This window comes from Tiliqua scincoides, chromosome 2, assembly GCF_035046505.1.
Source record: "Tiliqua scincoides isolate rTilSci1 chromosome 2, rTilSci1.hap2, whole genome shotgun sequence".
Lineage (NCBI taxonomy): Eukaryota > Metazoa > Chordata > Lepidosauria > Squamata > Scincidae > Tiliqua > Tiliqua scincoides.
In genome coordinates, this window is record NC_089822.1 from 108,942,970 (window position 1) to 108,961,856 (window position 18,887).

Sequence of the window (18,887 nt, forward strand, 5' to 3'; positions counted from 1 at the left end):
CCCCTCAGCCCTGCCTCCTGGAAGCAATCTACCCTCCTCCCACCATGTATGCCTGCTTCTGTTGATCAGAATGCCAGTTTCCAGATCAGCCATGAGGTCTGTGGCATGATGCAGAAGCAGCAAAAAAAGTAAGCAAGCATACACACATAAAACAGTCACAAGCACACACAAAAGGCTAGTTGTTGCTCAAGTCATGATTCACTGCGGAGTCACTGGCTCTGAATCGCTAGTTGGTTGGAGTCAGTGACGTCCATGTCTTCAGTTAGCACAAGTCACAAAAAAATCAGTGTTTTCATGACTCAAGTGCCCATCACTGATACTGTATTTCTTGCTGATTGGCAAGTCAAAGCAATTTACAATCATTAAACTGCACATCATAAAAAATAAAACAAAGGTAATTTTGGGCAGATAGTCCCAAAATTAGTTTAGCCTGACAGACAAACTTTCAAATGAGTTAATTACCTTAAGTATTTTAGGGACTGACTTTACCCTCAACAGTAAATGTCATTTTCTTTTTTGCAGAAACAATAATCTATTGTCTGCAAAGATGTCAAACACAACAGTATACAAATATCTTGCTTCACATCAGCATGTTCCAAGAAAATAGCATTTTGCAAAACACTATACTGTACTTATAAAAGCAGAAGCTGTTGCACATCCAAACTACAAAAACAAATTAGCATGCTGAGTGCATTCACCAAGTTAGCAGATTTACAGATGTTTTATTGAAAGCTGTACAACTTTGGTTTTCTTGTACAGCATCTGAGCATTCCTCACTCACTCACTCACTCACTCACTCACAAAATCCTGCAGTACTGGGTAGAACCAGAGGGTATGCAGTTGAACTTGCCATCAAGTTTCTTTGGTTGTCAAGCAGTGAAGTGAGCTGGAAGGTTTTTTGGTGCTGAAAGCTGGGGGCAGCATAGCAAAGTAGGGGAAACTCCACCGCACTGAATTAATGCTTCCTTTCACAGATCCAGTGATGTGCCTCTGTGCAGGGGTTGTCATACCAGAAGCTGTCTTTCATCATTAGTCCACAGTTCTCAGCCTTTCCACCGTTGGGCTGACCTTGACGCCAGTAGCTACAAGGACAAAACACTGGCTTAAAATGAGAGATGTTAACATTCCGGTTTCATTTTTCTTAAGACTCTAAAGGAAATTGCAGGAAAATGTGTGTCCAAAATGTTGGAAGAAAGCAAAGATCATTGCTGAATAAAGAAGAAAGGTTTCTGCATAGGTGTCCCAAACCAGCATTACAAGATTTGGTAAGGATTCTAAATAGCAGGCTAGACAACTAAAAATTAACTCAGCTTTTAGGTCAGAGGCTGCCTGACAATATTCAGATAATGGTTAATATAATGAGTGCAGTGGACAAATAAGGATGTTCTACTGCCTTTTCTTACTGAACGTGGGAAAGACCTTTGATAGGGAATGTAAAATGGCAGCAACTGAGTATTCTATCTGGGAAACAACTTCAAACACTGGATTAGAAAAAGCATCTTGTTATAAACAATTTGTTGCAAGATTTGTTGCTGTGGCCCCATTAGATGAATTCAAGCTTTCCCATAGAATGAGGCACTGCTGTTACGAAGCTGTCACAGCAACTGTGGTATAAAACTAGCAATGTCAAACATCCTTGGCTAAATAGACCTGCATTGTACAATGGAGCCTGGATGTGGAGAACACAGATTCAGTCTCTGCTCAGCTGTGAAGCTTGCTAGGTGGCCTCCTTCAGCCTTGTCACTTTCTCTCTGAAGCTCATGGATCTCCCAGGCAAAAACACTGCTCTGAGCTGCTGGGAGGATGTGGATGGAATGTAAATGTTGCGAGTTTATAATGGGTAATAGGAAACATGGTCAGAGGCTAGCAGAGTTAAGAGAACCCAGATGGAGAGCTGGGGGAGGTGGTTTGGCATAGAGTTATGGAATACCTCTTGTAGTCAGGTCCTACACGTGTTCCATCCACCCACTTCCAATCACCATCAAGCATATGGTCAGTGAGGCCAATCCAGCAGGTTGAAGCTTTCATTATTTCTGCAATATGGCCCTGATGCAGAGAGAATACATTTCAGAAGAGTAATAACCACAGTCGTAGCCACCCTTAGTTCAATAAGTAATTTAGGTCACTCCTTCCCATCTCCCCTATTGGTCAAGGATGGCCTTAGGAGGCTTTCTAAGACATTCTGAGACACAGGGAGGCCACATGCGGCCTTCCTGTGCCTCAGAACTTCTTCCAACACCTTGGGATCCACTATCGGGGGTGCGAATTGGCACCCCTTCAAGACATGGTACCCAGGGCAAAGTACCTCCTGCCCCCCTTAGCTACGCCACTGGGGCCAGATGCAACATCCTAGTGAAACTCTGCTCCTGTGTATTTGCAGATTACATGAGTTGAGAAGTCATACAAGCAGACTCATCCCAACTCAGTGTGTTACACACTCATAGGGTTTTTCTGTTAAGGTGAAGGATCCCCATCCAGTACTGTGTACACCCTCATAGACTGGTTTGAGCTGAGGGTCTTGCCTCTCTCTCACTCTATGCAAAATACAGCAGCATCATTAGCCAGGTAGGAAGATTTCTTGTGGAATGATGATCTTTGAAAGATCCATGATAATCTGAAATACTCTTGCAAGATCCGCTTGTAGAGACCAGTGGTGGTCAATGTCTGTATTCTTGGAGGGTACTTTATTCTCTCAAAAATGCCATGAGGGCCAGAAGCATATTTTGCTCAGGCAACCCGGGTCTACATCAAATTGCTTTGCTTATCACCTTCCTCCTCTCTAGCCACTCAGCTTTACCAACCTTCTCTTCTGTACTGCTGATCATCACTAGGTGGGACTCCATGGAAGTGCATGATTGGTTAGCAACATCCCAAGTTCCCGGTGAGCGGGACAAGAAGTAGTAGCTGTCCTGAATGAGGATCCAATCCCAGGCAGAGGGGATGCAGGCTGCTGTGAGAGGGAAAGCAGATTTTACCCACTTTTTGCAGGCAGAAAGGAAAAAAAAATGTTTCCAGTAAGTATTCTGGATATTACAGTATCCAGGAAGTATTCGTGTTAGGACTAGTTCTGGAAGGCTCAAGAGTACATTCCCCTTTCATCTTATGCAATTTAAACAGAGCATGGAACTTCCGTATTCAGAGGCAGTACAGTATATCTCTGAGTTCTAGGGAGCAAACAATACAGCTATGGCATAATTTCTGGAAGCATCTGGCTAATTGCTGCTGGGCACCAAGTGCTGGAGTAAATGAACCAGTGTATGATTCAGCAAGGCAGTTCTTCTGTTTGGGGGGCTCCTGCTCCATCTACTGTGCTGCAGGAACAACTTTCAGAGGACCAGCCTTGCTTGCCTGTTGCAGCAGAAAAAAGTAAGTAATTCTTGTGGGAGCTTGGTTACAGTGACCCATACTTCAGTAATTTCAAGATGGGACTACTGCAATGCACTCTGTGTGGGGCTACCCTCTAAAACACCTCGGAAACTGTAATCAGTGCAGAATGTGGCTGCTCGAGTGGTTACGGGGACCAGACGATATGACTCGGCTGGACCACTATTTCAGCAGTTACCCTGGCAGCCCATTTGCTTCCGTTCCCAATTCAAGGTACTAGTTCTAACCCTTTAGGCCCTCCATGATATCAGTCCAAGCTATCTGAAAGGCTGCCTCCTTCCATACATTCCAGCCTACCCTCTTAGGTCATCTGAGGGAGTTCTTCTACCAAGTGCCACCTTTGTCCCAAATGAGATGGGTGGCAGCTTGGGGGCAAGCCTTCTCTCCCTCTCTCATGGCTTTTTGGTGAAATTGCTGTGACTTGACTGCCTCCCTGGACTTATTTGTTCCCCATTGACCCAATGATATTTGCTAGATTTTGCTGTTTTGGTTTACGTTTTATGTTAAAATTTAATGTTTTAATGCCTTATTTGATGTTTTTACCTATATACCATTACCGATACTTTGACCAATACTTTGACCTTTACCAATACTTTTAACTTGATTCTAATATTCTGTAAGCTGTCTTAGGGCCCAATCCTATCAAACTTTCCAGCAGCCACAGTGCAGTCCCGAGGTGAGGGAACAAATGTTCCCATACCTTGAGGAGGCCTCTATGACTGCTCCCCCCCACCACAGAATGCAGCGCATGCCCCATTGGCATGGTTACACCAGCACTGGAAAGTTGGATAGGATTGAGCCCTTAGACATTTGCTTTGGAATGAGAAAGGTGGGATATAAATTTCTTAAATAAATAAAAATAAACTTAAAGACTAGTGAATGTATTATCGCTGAAGTTTTTGTGGACTGGAGCCAACTTAATCAGATTCATGAAGTGAAATTCTCAGTAGGTGGATGTATATATAATTTTATTTCCCCCCCCTCTACATCCGTGTATAGAATTATGGACCTGGTGGCCAGAGGACTGTGAAATGCAAGCAGGGTATGTGGCCATTCTTATATAAAGTATATGTGATAGAAGCCCAGCAATAAATTGCCACAGCAGTAATTGGTGATAACACAGTCTTCCTGGCTACGCAAAGTTATTTGACAGATGGCATGGATCAAGAAACCATTGTTCCTGTTTAAGCCTATCTATATCTCATATATGAAATAAGCACAGTGACAAATGGCAATACTGTGGTCTTTGAGGCTAACTTAAGATATGTAGCATGTGCAAAGAGACAGGAAAACACTTTCTCCATTTAAATCTGAGAAGATAGGATTAGGACTCCTGTTCAATTCTAACTCATCTGTTTCATGCTGGAGTCTCCCTTGAAAGTTCCTTGTGCTCGATTAGTGACCTTTAATCAGCAGTACAGTGTCCTGGGAGATTGAAATGCTCTCAGAACATTTCATAGCCCTCTGGTTCTGTGGGTGACATTCTCCACCCCCACCCATGTGAATATATTTTGTGTTTGTGCTTACGTACAATTAGCAACCATGGATGTGCATCTGATGAAGGGGGCTCGAGTCCACAAAAGCTTAATATCTTCACCTTTATGGTGCTGCAAGAGTCTGCTGATTTCACTTTGATGACAGAGAGTGTCACGACGTGGAAGCTGATGACACTGAGGACTGGGGAGCCAACTGCTGTGGCTGCTGAAGAGCGCTTGTTACAGGGATGCATCGTAATGAGCTAGAATAGCCATGAATCTTTCTGGGTGACCTTGGGCCAGTCACTATCTCTCAGCTTCACCTACCTCACAGGGTTGTTGTGAGGGCAAAAGGAGGAGAGGAACAATGCACAGCACCCTGAGTTTCTTGGAGGAAGGGTGGTATAAAAATGTGAAAAATAAATAAATATCAGTACCAAAGGAGGCCTAGGGAAGAGCAAGCCTACCCTGATCTTTCCATCTAAGTCCTCCACACACTCCTGTAATGCTTGTCATCAGCACTGAATGGGAGGGTACAACCCTGGCATTGTCCCTCTCCTCTCACATTCAAATGGCTGCCCAGTCTTACCACTGCCCTGTTTTCAGCATCTCCCAGCTCCACCACCAACCCTTTCCTCTCTACACCTGCTGCTAAAACTCTTTGGTCTTATAGCTGGCAATAAAGTAGTGATTGCATCACGTGTCACCACTGCCTACTATAATGACCCACTGCTTGCTGATATTCGGCATAGAAACAGGATACAGAGGTAACTTGGACAGAACAGAACCTCAGGTTAAAGGCTGAGCTGGTGGAGTCTGTGAGAAAACAGCTATATCATAAGGGTCTTACTGCTGACAGGTTGTGCTGAGGGAGCAGAGCTTTGACAGTCACAGTAATGTACACCAGTTAATCAACGATGACAGAACTATGGAAATTTGAGTATTATAAGACTAGCAAAATGGTCCAGAAGGCGTTATAAACCTGCAGCTCTGATTGATCAACATGGCCACTTCCAACTGTCTATTCAAAATTCTCTCCAAGAGTTCTATTGGCTTTTACTATGGGTCAATTGCCAGTAATGTTGAGAGAGTGCATCTTGATTGGCCACAGAAGCTGAGAGGGACAAAATAAAAGGGGCAGCCGAGACAGTGAGTAGGGTTGGTTGTTGGGATTCAAAGGCAGCATTCCCAGAAGAAAAACAAAGAGGCAGAGAATATGAAGGCCAGGAGAGGAACTTGTGACTGATAGGGTGCAATCCTAACCCCTTATGTCAGTACTTTCCACCACTGACATAAGGGCAATGCAGCTCTGAGGTAAAGGAACAAACATTCCCTCACTTTGAGGAGGCCTCCGCGAGTGACACCCAACTGCAGGATGCAGGACATGTCCCATTGGCATGGAAAGCACTGGCTGGAAAGCACTGACATAAGGGGTTAGGATTGTGGCCTTAGAGGCTGGGGGAGGGAGCAGTTAAGGGAACCTTCCCTGAAGACCCTTTGGAATGAAGAGCCAGGAGTGGGCTACTCAGTGATGTCTTCCAGATGGTGATTCAGCCAGTGGTGTAGCTAGAGGGGGAGCAAAGCACTAAGTTTTGCAGGAAGCCTCACTGTGGTGTTCAAGCAGCCCTTTGGGCTATTCTGGGCTGCAAGAGCAATGCCTCTGTTTTGCTCTAGTGGCCCAGAATGGCTCTGAAGGGAAGAAGGAGCGGCTACTTGCATGCTGCGATGAGGCTTCCTGAAAAACCTATTGCTTTGTACCCCCTCTAGCTATGCCACTGGATTCAGCAAAAGCATGAGGCTGAGGCCTTTGGTGCAAGGACCTTAGGGAAAACTTCAGGAAGGAGCTTCCTGGGTTTGCAGAATAAACCAGCTTGCTTTCCAGGGAAGCATGAATATGACTGAGGGGAGATGGGAAGGGGTAATTGGTGACCTCAGTTACTTAGGGAATTGAACTATCGTTATAGGATCTAGTTATTCTTGTATGGAGTAACCTTATAAGGAACAGAGCATCTAAGCAAATAAAGCTTAGCAACCTGTCTGAATAAAGTTTATTTTGTTGGTTCAGTTTAATATGCGTATTAGTTGTGTGATCCCTTCCACACCTAACCATAGGAAAGGTTTCTAGTATATGGTGGCAGTTGATGGCTAATTTTAAAAATCCTTCTTGTTACCATTGAAAAGGACTTTGCAGGTAAGATTTTAGAGTCCCCCCTTGGTGTTCATATGACCATGTGAGGGTGTTAAGAGAAAGGGAATTTAACTCATCTCATCTCTCCATAACCCCCTTTCATGTGACATGCAGTGGCAACAGCAGTGGGATTCAAACCCAGTTGATCATGAACTATGAACCTGTAGGGGAATTGGATTTTAAATTGAGGGCTAGAATTTTTCTAGAGTTGTGCTCATATTGCTGGAGGTGAAAAGATGACAGGCTCCTTTTCTGCATATAAGGAAGCACTGTTGCAAACGTGTCAAACTTGTAATACTGTGAAGCCCAAGCTAATAAGCTGTGAGTACAGGGGGATGCAGCATGAACGACAAGGGCTTCAGCTGGCAGAGCAATGCAAGAAGCAATTGCAGATGAAGGCAGGATAGAGGCTGCAGGGTGAGCAAAAACAGCAAGCGCCATGATGGAGAGATTGAAAGTAGAAGAAAGGGCAATTCTTGATTATGATGGAACTATTATGATGATTTAGATCTCCCCCCCCCCCCAACAGTCCTTTGGGGTCACTTTGCTAGAGTGCTGTTTTCCCCATGAACTCATGCTGCTTCCTATGCTCCATCAATGTAAAGCTACCTGGCTTCTTTGTTAAAAATCAACACCTTTTCCTACTGACTATTTATTTTCCCTTCCCTCTCTTCTCTTGCAGCACCACGTCTCACTCCTTGGAGCAAGGCTGAATGAAGACCTCTTGACAGCTGAGGGGGCATTCCAAATGCTGCCCCCTCTTACATGATGATGCACCAGCCTCTCCTCCCCTCCACATTTCTCCTCCTCTTTGCCTCCATCTTCCTTCCACTCCCTGGAATGGAAAAGGAAGAGCAGTGGAGGAAGATGGATGCCCCCAAATCTGCTGCCTCAGGTTGCTGCTTCAGTTGACCTCATGGTCTTGCCTTGGGGAAATTACTCCTGGCAGTTGCCAAAGCATTTTCTTCTCTTCCCTCCCTTCAAGATTTACTCCTTTCTTGAACCATCCATTTGGCCATACCTTCAGCCCCTACCAGATCTACTTTCCTATCAGGTCCCTTTAAAGTTGATTGTAAGCCCTCTGGACAGAAAACATGTTCTTTTGTATGCTGGATAGTGCTTCACATTTAGCACACAGTTTGTGGCAATAGGTTAAATCAGGGGTGTCCAAAGTTTTTGGCAGGAGGGCCACATTGTCTCTCTGACACTGTGACACATAAGATTTGAATAAATTTACATAAGTTTACATAAATGAATATATTAAAGATGAACTTATATGAATGAATGAATGGTCTTGCAATAGCTCAAGACCTATAAAAGGCCTTGCACAAAGCAAGGCTGGCCTTTCATTTGCTGCCACTACTGCATCATAGACGTGAAACAGCAAGCAGTGGAAAGAGCCCTCATCCCACAGCTCATGCGGGAGGTCAAACAGTCGCCCTCACGCTGAGAGCAGTTGCATCAGGCTGGGGGCTCCCTGAGGGCTGCATTGAGAGGTTTCGGGGGCCACAAGTGGCCCCAGGGCCGGGGTTTGGGCAGTGATGAAGCTAGGGTGAATGTGTCCTCAAACACAGGCACATGACTCAGTGCTTTGAAGAACTATAGAGTGCTTGCTAGGCAGAGATGATTGGATCACAGCTGCAGCACTCAAAACAGGTCTCGGGTTAAGTAGGGTAGGAATAGGAGATGTGGAGCCCTGTGACTTTGGTTGTCAGTTCTCCATAGATAAGTTGATTTCCTTGCCCCATGAGAAGATGCCCTTTGGCACAAACTGTCCACTCAGTCTATCTGACCACACGCATGCTTCCTCCCTGGACATGGTGAACAAAGTGCCTGGAGGGGAACAAGGTGTGCTGCAGGACTTACTGCGGCAGATATTGCTGCGGGTACCATTAATAAGCCAGCGGCTCCAGGGTCCATCGCGATCATACAGCATCACCACCCTCTTGATGTTGTTGCCATAGTTGAAGTATAGCTTCTTGCCCTCAAGGGCCAGCAGATCACCATCACGGCATTCCCAGTGCTGGAGAGGGCTTCCAGCGTTGCAGGGCTGCAAAAAGAGGGCCGTTTTGCTCATTGCAGTTCCAGCAGCCACACAGAGCTGTGAGTCCATGTGACGGAGGAGACTTCTGTTGACCCATTGGAAGAGCTGTGCTGTGCTGTTCAAGTTGCAGGAGGCTGCTGTGAGGTAGTTGGGCTGTTGCACAGCCACACAAAGCTTATGTTTTTCATTGTACAGAGCAAAGGAGCTGGGAACTGGGGTAGGGGACACGTAGGGGGGGGAAACAGGGTAAGTAAGAGGTAAGTAGATAGAAAAACATCAAGGTTGGACAGAGGGAAGAGAAAGAGAGAGAGATCATTTAGGTCTGGGACTGGGTTCAGCAGCAGGAACAGAGCCAAGGCTCTAAGGGCTCAATCCTATCCAACTTTTCAGCCCTGTAGCTGCAATGCAGCCCTGAGGTAAGGGAACAAATGTCCCCTTACCTTGAGGAGCCCTTTGTGACTGCATCCCTACCACAGGATGCAGCACTTGCCTCATTGGCATGGTTGCACTGGCACTGGAAAATCAGATAGGATTGGGCCTAAGACAGCAATTTTCAACCAGTGTGCCATGGCACATTGGTGTGCTGCAAATAGTCTGCCAGTGTGTGGTGGGAGCTTGTGGGAGGGTCATTTATTAGCAGGGCCATTGGGGGGGTTTGAGCCCCTGCTGTCAGTGCAGTGTGCCTTGTCAATTGCCAAAAAAAAACCGATGGCGTGCATTACCATGTTAGTGCCTTGTCAGTGTGCCATGAGATGAAAAAGCTAGAAAATCACTGGGTTAGAGGAAGAGACAGCAGATGGATAAGGGGGTGGGGAGTGCACTCTGCCAATTCACCACCTCTCCAGTGCACCTGATGCTGCATTAAACAGAGCCACATCAACAGTATCCTGTCTCTGATCATGGAGGTTCTCTTTAGCTACCATAACAGATGGAAGTGGTTTGCATGGGTAGAATGGAGATAGAGCATGTTGGAGGAACTTCCAAAAGGTGTGGTGGGAGTAGGTTGGCCCCTTGAACTTGTAGTCCTCTCACGTTTTTGACACATCAACCAACCTTGCTCTTCTGCTTCAAGTCTGAGCCTGGCTGTCCCCTCTTATTTGTTGTTTCAAATTTAGTTAAATCAAAGCAGAGAAGACAGGTGGTTCACAAGAGCTGATCCCTTCCTCAATGGGGAGTTTTAGCTGTGCAAGCGGGCTTTCTAGGTTTATTGGTATGAATAGCAGAAGATAGGAATCAGACTAGGGTAAGAATTGTGACCCATTTGTTAGGACAACAAAACCTCACACAAAGGTTTTATCATTTCTATTTAGTATGAATGATGGAGTCAGCTCATGTGTGATTTTGATGTGTGCCTGCTGGCTGTTGGGAGAAAGGGAGGTCAGAGAAGTTGGTTTGGAGCTGCCTGGATGCTAATCTATATCACAGGCCGCTGAGGATTGCCACAGCAAAATCCTAAAGCACACCGACAGAACAGTACAAGCCTAAAGCTGCAATTATCATCATCATCATTATTATTAACAGTATTTATATACCATTTTTCAACAGAAAGTTCACAAAGCGGTTTACAGAGAAAAATCAATTATCTAATGGCTCCCTGTCCCAGGAGGGCTCACAATCTAAATAGATGCAAAGTGCACCAGCAGACAGCCACTAGAAAAGACACTGCTGGGGTGAAGAGGGCCAGTTACTCTCCCTCTGCTAAATAAAAGAGGAGCACTCACTTGAAAAAGTGCCTCTTATCCAGTTAGCAGGGGGCAATCTTATACACACCTTCCTGGAAGTAAGACCAACTGAACACAGTGGAACGTACTTCTGGGTAGATATACATAGGCTTGAGCTGTAAGCCATCCAACTTTCCAGGATGTAGCTGCAATGCAAGGGAATAAAACACTCCCTTCTCTCCTTGACTGCTCCCCCCCCCCAACTAAAGGATGCAGTACATACCCCATTGGCATGGCTGGGAAAAGTTGGATAGGATCGGGTCCTTAAACCAATGTAGCTTCCCTTTCAAGGAACCCTGGGAACTGGAGTTCTCTGCAAAGGCCAGAGACCTTGGCACAGAATTCTTAGCATCTGCACAGAATTAACATTCCCAGGTTTTTGTGAAATGTTTCCAGACGGCTAAAGTAGTTTAAATTGGTTTTGGCATGTTCCTACCATAAAAGACACTTCAGAGTCCAGTGTATTTCTGCTCTATGGTTCTTGGTGACAGAGCTCAACAAACCTTTGATGAACAGAGAACTCTTACTCCACCCTAAAGTGGGTTCATGCCTGGACTAGAACAGGGGATACTTTCCAGCCTCTGAGAGCCAGGGATGCAGAGTTTGGGCTTCAGAATGCAGTTCACAACTCCCACAGGCACTCACCTGTTTTCTCTTGGGGCAGCTTGTTCTCTGTACTCACTTGCTCCAAAGTAGAATCCATCTTAGAATCTGTACAGGTACAAACACAAAGAGAAAGAGTTTAATACTCAAAGGATCAGAACTGGAGGCCTGGCCACCAAACTGGACAGCACCCTCTTTGCTGACCCTGCCAATCTCATAGAGAGATTGCACACTGTCCCTTCCTGCATCTCAATGTACTTCTCCACAGACACCCCCCCCCCACACACACACATGCACAGAGACAGTCTGGATATAGCCTACACACAAAAAAAATTCAATGTGCATAGACCAAAACTGTGGGGTTGATTCCCCCCACCCACAAATGATTGGTAATTGATTGCAGAGTTGTGATCCATGAAAGTTGGATTTCACTTATGTAGACCATATTCAGACATGCAGAGATGGTGGAGCATGGATGGCATGCACACAAATTTTTCTTCCACCTGAAGAGCCAGGTCAGCAAAAAGTACTACAGGTATTGTGCTGCAGAGCCACATTCATCTACCTGCCCCATTGATCAAGTGACCATTCAGCATACAAAGGACAGTGACAAGCACTTGCTTCCCTGCCACTTTTGTCCGTTCTTCCAACATCTGATGAAGTTTGCTCATTCTTTAATCAATGTAGTGTGGAGAAGTATTATATCATCGGATCTCCCAAAACAAGGGAAAGATCTAGCTGCTAATTCCCAGAGGTTTCAACCTGGCCTGAATGGACAGAAGATGGGGTGCTCAAAATTGCGCTCGACCACCTCAAATTAAATCTGGCCTAGAGACTGAGCTGGGCAGCCTTCCTGAGCTCCTGATAAAGGCAGCAGTTCTCTGCCTGAGCAATGGGCCCCCAAGTATCCAATCACTCTCAAGAGATCCAGTAGACCACTTACAGTACAGAATGCCCAGAGCAATCAGCAGTACATTCAGGAACACAGAAGTAGCCAAAACAGCAGCACCGCATACTACCACTCTCTTCCGTGTGCAAGGCGCCTTCCAGGCTGGGAAGAGAAGAGAAAACCATACTCTTTCTCAGCCTGCCAGTACTTTTCCATCCCATTTCCTGTGGCATATCTGCAGCGATTAAGCATTTGCTTAAAAAAAACAACCTTCATGTATAATTTATTTATTTATTTGCTTTAGAATAATACCTGTACATGAATAAGGCTGCAATCCTATCCACACTTACCTAGGAATAAGCTCAATTGACTAAAATGGGACTTAAATCAGAGTAGAAATGCTGAGTAGGATTGGGCTCTAAGACACACAAGGACAGCAAGTGAGCAATGTACCAAATGAAGCACAAAACACTTTATCAAAAAGGAAGCTATCCAAGGAATCCAGTATTTCTGTATTTCCCCTTAATTCTATCATAATTAAGATCCCAAAACTATCTAAACTGTTTCCATATGTCCTGTATAGGCTAGTTTTGAGGCTTCTTTAATATGTAAAGAGCTTGTTATCATAGCTATCTGGCTAAAGTATCTTTTTCTCCAGGCAATCTTGTCTGATCTTGGAAGCTAAGCAGGGTCAGGCCTGGTTAGTACTTGGATGGGAGACAGCCTGGGAATACCGGGTGCTGTAGGCTTATACCATAGTCTTTCGAGACGGAAGGTTGCCAACCAGCAAAAAGTGAGCCATAAGACTTTGTCTTGCCTTCTTGGCTTACAAGGATTCCATGTTTTCCACTTGGCTTACCAATAGATTCCTTTCTCAAGCCTCTTGCTGAGAGCAGCTTCCTGAAAAACAGCCCTGGTGCAATGTGTTTCACAGGATGGAGTCCTCCAGTGAGTCCCTGTGGAGCACCGCCTCCACTTACCTGGAGACCTTGGCTTTATTTGCTTCCCCTCTCGTTTGGCTGCAGGATCAATCTCCTCATACACACTCCAGTTCTCGGAGCACATCATGGTGTCTGCTGGGCGGAAAGGAAAATTCCAGTAAGGCAGCTCTCTCTGTGTGCGGGGGGATGTGCATGTGTACATGCAGGGCCTAGGAGAGGAGGGTAAAGGGGGTAATTTGTACTAGGGCCCAGGATCAAAAAGGGGGCCCAGGAGCCAAAGGAGGGGGCCTAGAAATTTCCTGGGATCTTACATTTTCCTGTCTACTCAGACTTGTTGCCCTCACAAGATGCTGGGGATAATACCAGGAGGGTGCAGCTGCAGCTACTGGCAAGCCATATATGCTGGGCCAAGGAATGTGTACATGACACTCCTTAACACTATGTCAAATCTGGGAGGAAATTGGCCTGCTACAGTAGCTCTTTGGCTTGTGGATCTGCTTACAATGGAGTGTAGAGGAGCTCGGGGACACCGCTGCAAGACTGCAGCTGCTGCAGAAGCAAGTTTTGGTATGCAGAGGACAACTTTCCATTCTAGCTTGAGCCTAAATATGATGCTAATTTTCTGCATGATTTGCTACATTTAAAAGTTTTTAGAGCGACTTAGGAGTGTGTTTGGTTTTCCATATTACAGTATCTCGCTGTCAGTGCCACATGGGTGGGTAGACCTGGGCTCCAGAGACTTTTCCAGCTGTTTCTATCCTCCCCCTACTCCTGCCTGTTTTTTTCCTCCCTGCCCCCATTCTGCTCACCCATCACCACCCTCCCCCACTCTGTTTCACCTACTGCAAAGGGGCCCAAAAGAAATTTTGTACCCCCTGATAAAATTCCTCTTGGAGGCCCTGCATACATGCACTCATGTTACTGGAATGACACAGTGAATATTCCCATGCTAGAGCATCTCTGCCCTAGTCAGTCCCTGGATGGGATATTCCCTGGGAATCTCATGTATATCACCTGGAGTTCACCTGGCAGAACAAAAATGGGATTTAAATAAATAATGGGATATAAATAAATAATGCTGATGTGGAAGCAGAGGTCACCTATTGATAGCTGAGGCCAGACAGTGACTGAGGCTACATTCCCATCCACATTTACTAGGGAATACGCTCCACTCACGATTATAGGGCTTACTTCTGAGTAGACATGCATAGGATTGGGCTCATAGGATGCACAGGATTGGGTCATTGACAATGTTGGAATTTGGATGCAATGCCACCTGTGGGACTCTGGAGGGCAGCACAGTGTCCCCACACCTGAGACCCTTTACCTGCCCCCTATGGTCCTTAATACTAATTTCCTTCCTGCTCTTTCTCTGCACACTCTTTCTTCCTCCCAGACCATCACAGGAGAAGATGTGCTCTATGCTCACTAGGCCATCCCCCTCACGCCTTCACGCAAAGAGAACAGTTCTAGGGTTCTGTATTCCAAAGTAGTAGGAACCTCTGACCACTCAGAAGATTTACATACAACTATGAAAACCAGGAATAAAGAGTTCCTTGTGAAACCTTAACCGGCCTCTGCCCAAGCGGCTTGCAAAACACCGCCTCTTCTATCAAAAACCCAAACTCACAAATCCCTGTCGACAAGATGGACAGCAATCAGGCTCTTGTAAAAGATTCATGGCATGGCCGTGGACTCGCTGACTGCCTTGCTCGCTCACAAAACCCAGTGGAAACCCCATCAAAAATTTAGCAGAACCCCTGCCTCATCTGTTTAGGCCTGAAGCTAGTTGCAGGGACAACTCAGGGTATGTTTCACTGATAGCAAGTAGCCAGGTGAGATATTTACCTTAGGAAACAGGATGCTTTCATTGACTGCTCTGCTTCCCCACTCTTTCCAACAGACAAGAGCACTGTGATGGACATGTCCTCTGGATCATTATAGAATCCAACTGAATCCATAAGGGCTCTAAGGACAAACCAAGATGGTCTGCCATCTTTTGCAGAAGTTCTTGAACTGGGGTGAGAAATCAAGAATGTCAGCACAATGCTATGCTTTCTACTCAGAAGTACGTCCCATTGTGTCCAGTGGGGCTTACTCCCAGGAACGTGTATGTATATGCTTGCCGCCTCAGTGTGGCAGGGGTGGGAGAAACATAAATAGTCTGAAACTGTCCTGTGTGAGGTTAGGGGAACGGGCAGGAAGGTCAATAAACTCTGAACTGGAATGACTCTGTCTCATTGCCATCTCGTTGCCATCATCAGCAGATCAATTTCTGACCCACTTTTTAACCTCTGCCATATTAAGCCACATACCTGGCTGACTTCTCTGCTCCGCTCCTCCATGTTGAAGCTCATCCACATTTCTGTAAAATCCCTTCCAGGACGCCATCACATCGAAAGGATCCCTTCAAAGTCTGCTGGAATATGTGGTAACGGATGACAGAGCACTCTGGAGCAAAGTGTGAGGAAGCGGGAGGATCCCACAGAGACCACATCTAATTTCCTTGAAGAACTGAGACCTTGGCTGTTCAAAGCAGATCTCAGCTCCAGTGTGCGAACTCATAGTGAAAGAACTGAAACACCCCCCACCCCCACCACTAGGTATCCAAAATTGACTTGTAGCAGTTTGATGGGGGGTGTCAACCCACACACACACCCTGAAAAAACTTAAGACTTTGATAAGAGCTAAACTGAATGCAGAAGTTTGAAATTCAGAGTTTCGCAAATTTCAGTTTATGGCACCTGGCAAAAGGGTGTGGGGGCTAAACTTCAGTTTTTTTTTTTTAAAAATACACCTTTCAGTGAAGCATTATTAACAAGCTTCTTACCAAAATTTTATAGAAGGATTTGAGGTCATAACATAAACTGACCGTTTTGTTTGTTAGTTTTTTGTCGGTCCAAAGGTTGAGGGCTCGCAGGGCAAAATGGAGCAAGACCAGGCAGTGTCGTCACTAGGGGGGTGCAGGAGCTGCGGGCTGCACCTGGTGACGCGCCATCAGGGGGTGACACGCCCAGGGGGTGACGCGCCCTAGGGATGATGCACTAAAATCACGCCATTAGGAGCTACCGCATCAGGCCATACACCGTTGGATGCGGAATGGCCAGTGGAGTGCAATGCAAAAAACAGAATTGAAAGCACTCCTTTCGTTCAAAAGTTATGGCCCAAAAACCGAAAGGAAAAAATGCATGGAGCCCTATGGAAAGTGAAAGTGAGCCGTATCGCGCGTTTATTCGCAAGTAGGTGAACTTGCCTTAGTCCGTCAGAAAGGGCAGGCTGAGAGGACTCCAAGGACATCAGAATGGTCCTGATCCAATGAGTGCAGCCCCCAAAAACACCCGACAAGGAGGTTCCCCCTCCCAGCTGCGAGTGTATTCATCACTATGGGAAGGGAAAGGAAGCCACATGGCTGCGTTTACCAGTGAGTAGACGACCTTGCCTTGCTCCGTCAAAAAGGGCAGGCTGAGAGGACTCCAACATCAGAATGGTCCCAATCCAATGAATGCAGCCCCCCAAAATGCCCAGCTGCAAGTGTATGGAGCCCTATGGGAAGCGAAGCAGCCTCATGGTTGCGTTTACTTGCAAGTAGGCAGATGTGCCTTGGCTGGTGGTCAGGCCAGGCAAAGGGGAATGTGAGGACACCAGAATGGTCCCTCAGAAGGCAGCCTCCCCCCCCCCCACTAGAAAGGACCAACAAAGAGGCTTGAACTGGTAAGGGGAAAGTTTTCTATTTTGCACTTGCAGTTTCCCTCACAGCCCAATCCTATCCCCACTTTCCTGAGAGTAAGCCCCATTGACTCTAATGGGACTTACTTCTGAGTAGACAGGCATAGGATTGGACTCTCAGACTTGTAAAGCCAGGTGGGTCTTTGTATTGATGTGCTTGAAACAGAAGGACTTTAAACTGGGCACTGGGGAGGGCTGAAGATCTCACTGATTCTTTTGGGGGGGGGGGGTTATTGCAGGCAGACTACAGAGAAAATTCACTTGGTGGAACAGGACTGGCTCCCCCTTATTTAATTATTTCTTTTATTTTAATTTAACTGTTTATAATTATTTATTCTAATTTGCTTGATGTTGTCACTTCTGGCCATGACATCACTTCCAATGGGTCCTGGACAGACTGTCATTCTAAAAAGTGGGTCCAGGTGCTAAAAGTATGAGAACTGCTGCAATAAGGTGTTAGTAAGTTGACACGGGGTGTGTGTGTGTGAGAGAGAGAGAGAGAGAGAGAGAGAGTGAGAGAGAGAGACCCTACAAGTTTTCAAAATCACTAAAATCAGAGTCTGGAGGAATAATACCATCATGTTATATATCAATCAATGCGTAATTTCATGCAGAATGCAATGAAACAAACCACATTGAAATATCTGTGTTCTATCAAAAAGTTCAGCCAAAAAACCAGTGGGGGTGGGGCAATGGTACACCACCATGTCCACAACCTGGAGTGTTGCCCCGCCCACTGCATGGGGTGACGCGCAGGCCTCCCAGGTTGACAGGTTGCCCACTTACTCCATGATTTCATGCACCCAAAATTTAGACTAAAGGAAGAAACTCCCTATTGAATTAGGAACCGAATCCTCCCAGCAGAGGCTTTAGATCAGGGGTGCTCAATAGGTGGATCGCGATCTACCGGTAGATCGCAGGGCAAAATGAGTAGATCGCGGAGTGCCGACCCCCCCTTCAGGTGCCTCTGGGAGGAAACGCCGGGAGTAAGGCCCATTGTACTCAATGGGGCTTACTCCCAGGTAAGTGTGGCTAGGATTGCAGCCTCACAGCCTAATCCTAGGCATGTCTACTCAGGAGTAAGTCCTGTTATACTCAGTGGGGCTCAAGGTACACCAACATACATTGTACACATAAATGTTATAAGTTATGATGGCGCGAACATTGTAAAAAAACTCTGGTAGATCTCCGGGCCTTGCTGGGTTTCAAAGTAGCTCTCGAGCCAAAAAAGTGTGAGCACCCCTGCTTTAGATGTTTCTGTTTTGTATTATATTTGGTCTATGAATATTACTCCTGTCTCCGTGGAGATGTCCAACAGGACCCTTGACTTGACCCATTCAGTGCTGTCCATGCCATAGGGAGGGGAGGCAGCAGCAGTCAGAGGTGGAGGCACAAAACTCTTGAAGGCCAGGCTGGGCTGCAAACTCCCAATCCTCAGAGCTCCAGTCCTGGAGCTGCCTGAGAAGCCTCCTTAACAGCCTGGTCCTTCCTCACTTCTGATAGTGAATACCAGAATCAGCAAAAGGGGAGGAAGCAGCCAGCTCCCCACACGTCCTGCCTTTTCTTATCATGGCCTCAGCCCTGTGTCCTGTCCATGCTTCCGTCCTGCTGGCCATGTGCTGCCATTCAGGCACCACCTCAAGGTCTGAGCTCTGCCTCACCCTCTTGCCCTTTTTCTAGCATGTGGTGACTGGAGTTCTCTCTCAGCTACTGTGTGCTGTAGCCTTCCTAGTTTGGGTATGAGCCAGTCATTGACTGGGCCTTTCCTCTGTGGCCTTCATGTCAGTGCCATCATCAGAAACCTGTGGCTACATTCCATTAGGGCTGCCAACCTACTAAAGAAAGCTTGGTTAATAAATCGTATCAGACAATTAAATTGATGAGGCTGGGCTGTGCTGGGACTGCTGAAAGTTAAG

General features: G+C 46.2%; 1 protein-coding gene across 1 annotated transcript; it reads right to left on the reverse strand.

Annotated features, from left to right (window-relative positions):
• Nucleotides 1–778: 778 nt before the first annotated feature.
• On the reverse strand, nucleotides 779–15,608 carry LOC136638651 (macrophage mannose receptor 1-like). Its single transcript, XM_066612684.1, has 8 exons — nucleotides 15,561–15,608; nucleotides 13,285–13,417; nucleotides 12,359–12,466; nucleotides 11,458–11,523; nucleotides 8,914–9,303; nucleotides 2,802–2,950; nucleotides 1,931–2,046; nucleotides 779–1,082 (listed from the first exon to the last, which is right to left on the reverse strand). Exons 1-8 carry the CDS (start codon nucleotides 15,606–15,608, stop codon nucleotides 956–958), a joined length of 1,137 nt encoding a protein of 378 aa, XP_066468781.1. The 3' UTR covers nucleotides 779–955.
• Nucleotides 15,609–18,887: the final 3,279 nt, after the last annotated feature.

What these genes read in the sequence shown, in the direction of transcription:
- LOC136638651 (XM_066612684.1), bottom strand. Translation starts at nt 15,608, where the DNA reads ATGTGGATGAGCTTCAACATGGAGGAGCGGAGCAGAGAAGTCAGCCAG. An exon ending in GGAGCAGAGAAGTCAGCCAG is followed by an intron (nt 13,418 to 15,560) that starts GTATGTGGCTTA and finishes CCCCGCACACAG; the next exon opens with AGAGAGCTGCCTTACTGGAA. An exon ending in TGCTCTGGGCATTCTGTACT is followed by an intron (nt 11,524 to 12,358) that starts GTAAGTGGTCTA and finishes GTACCTGTACAG; the next exon opens with ATTCTAAGATGGATTCTACT.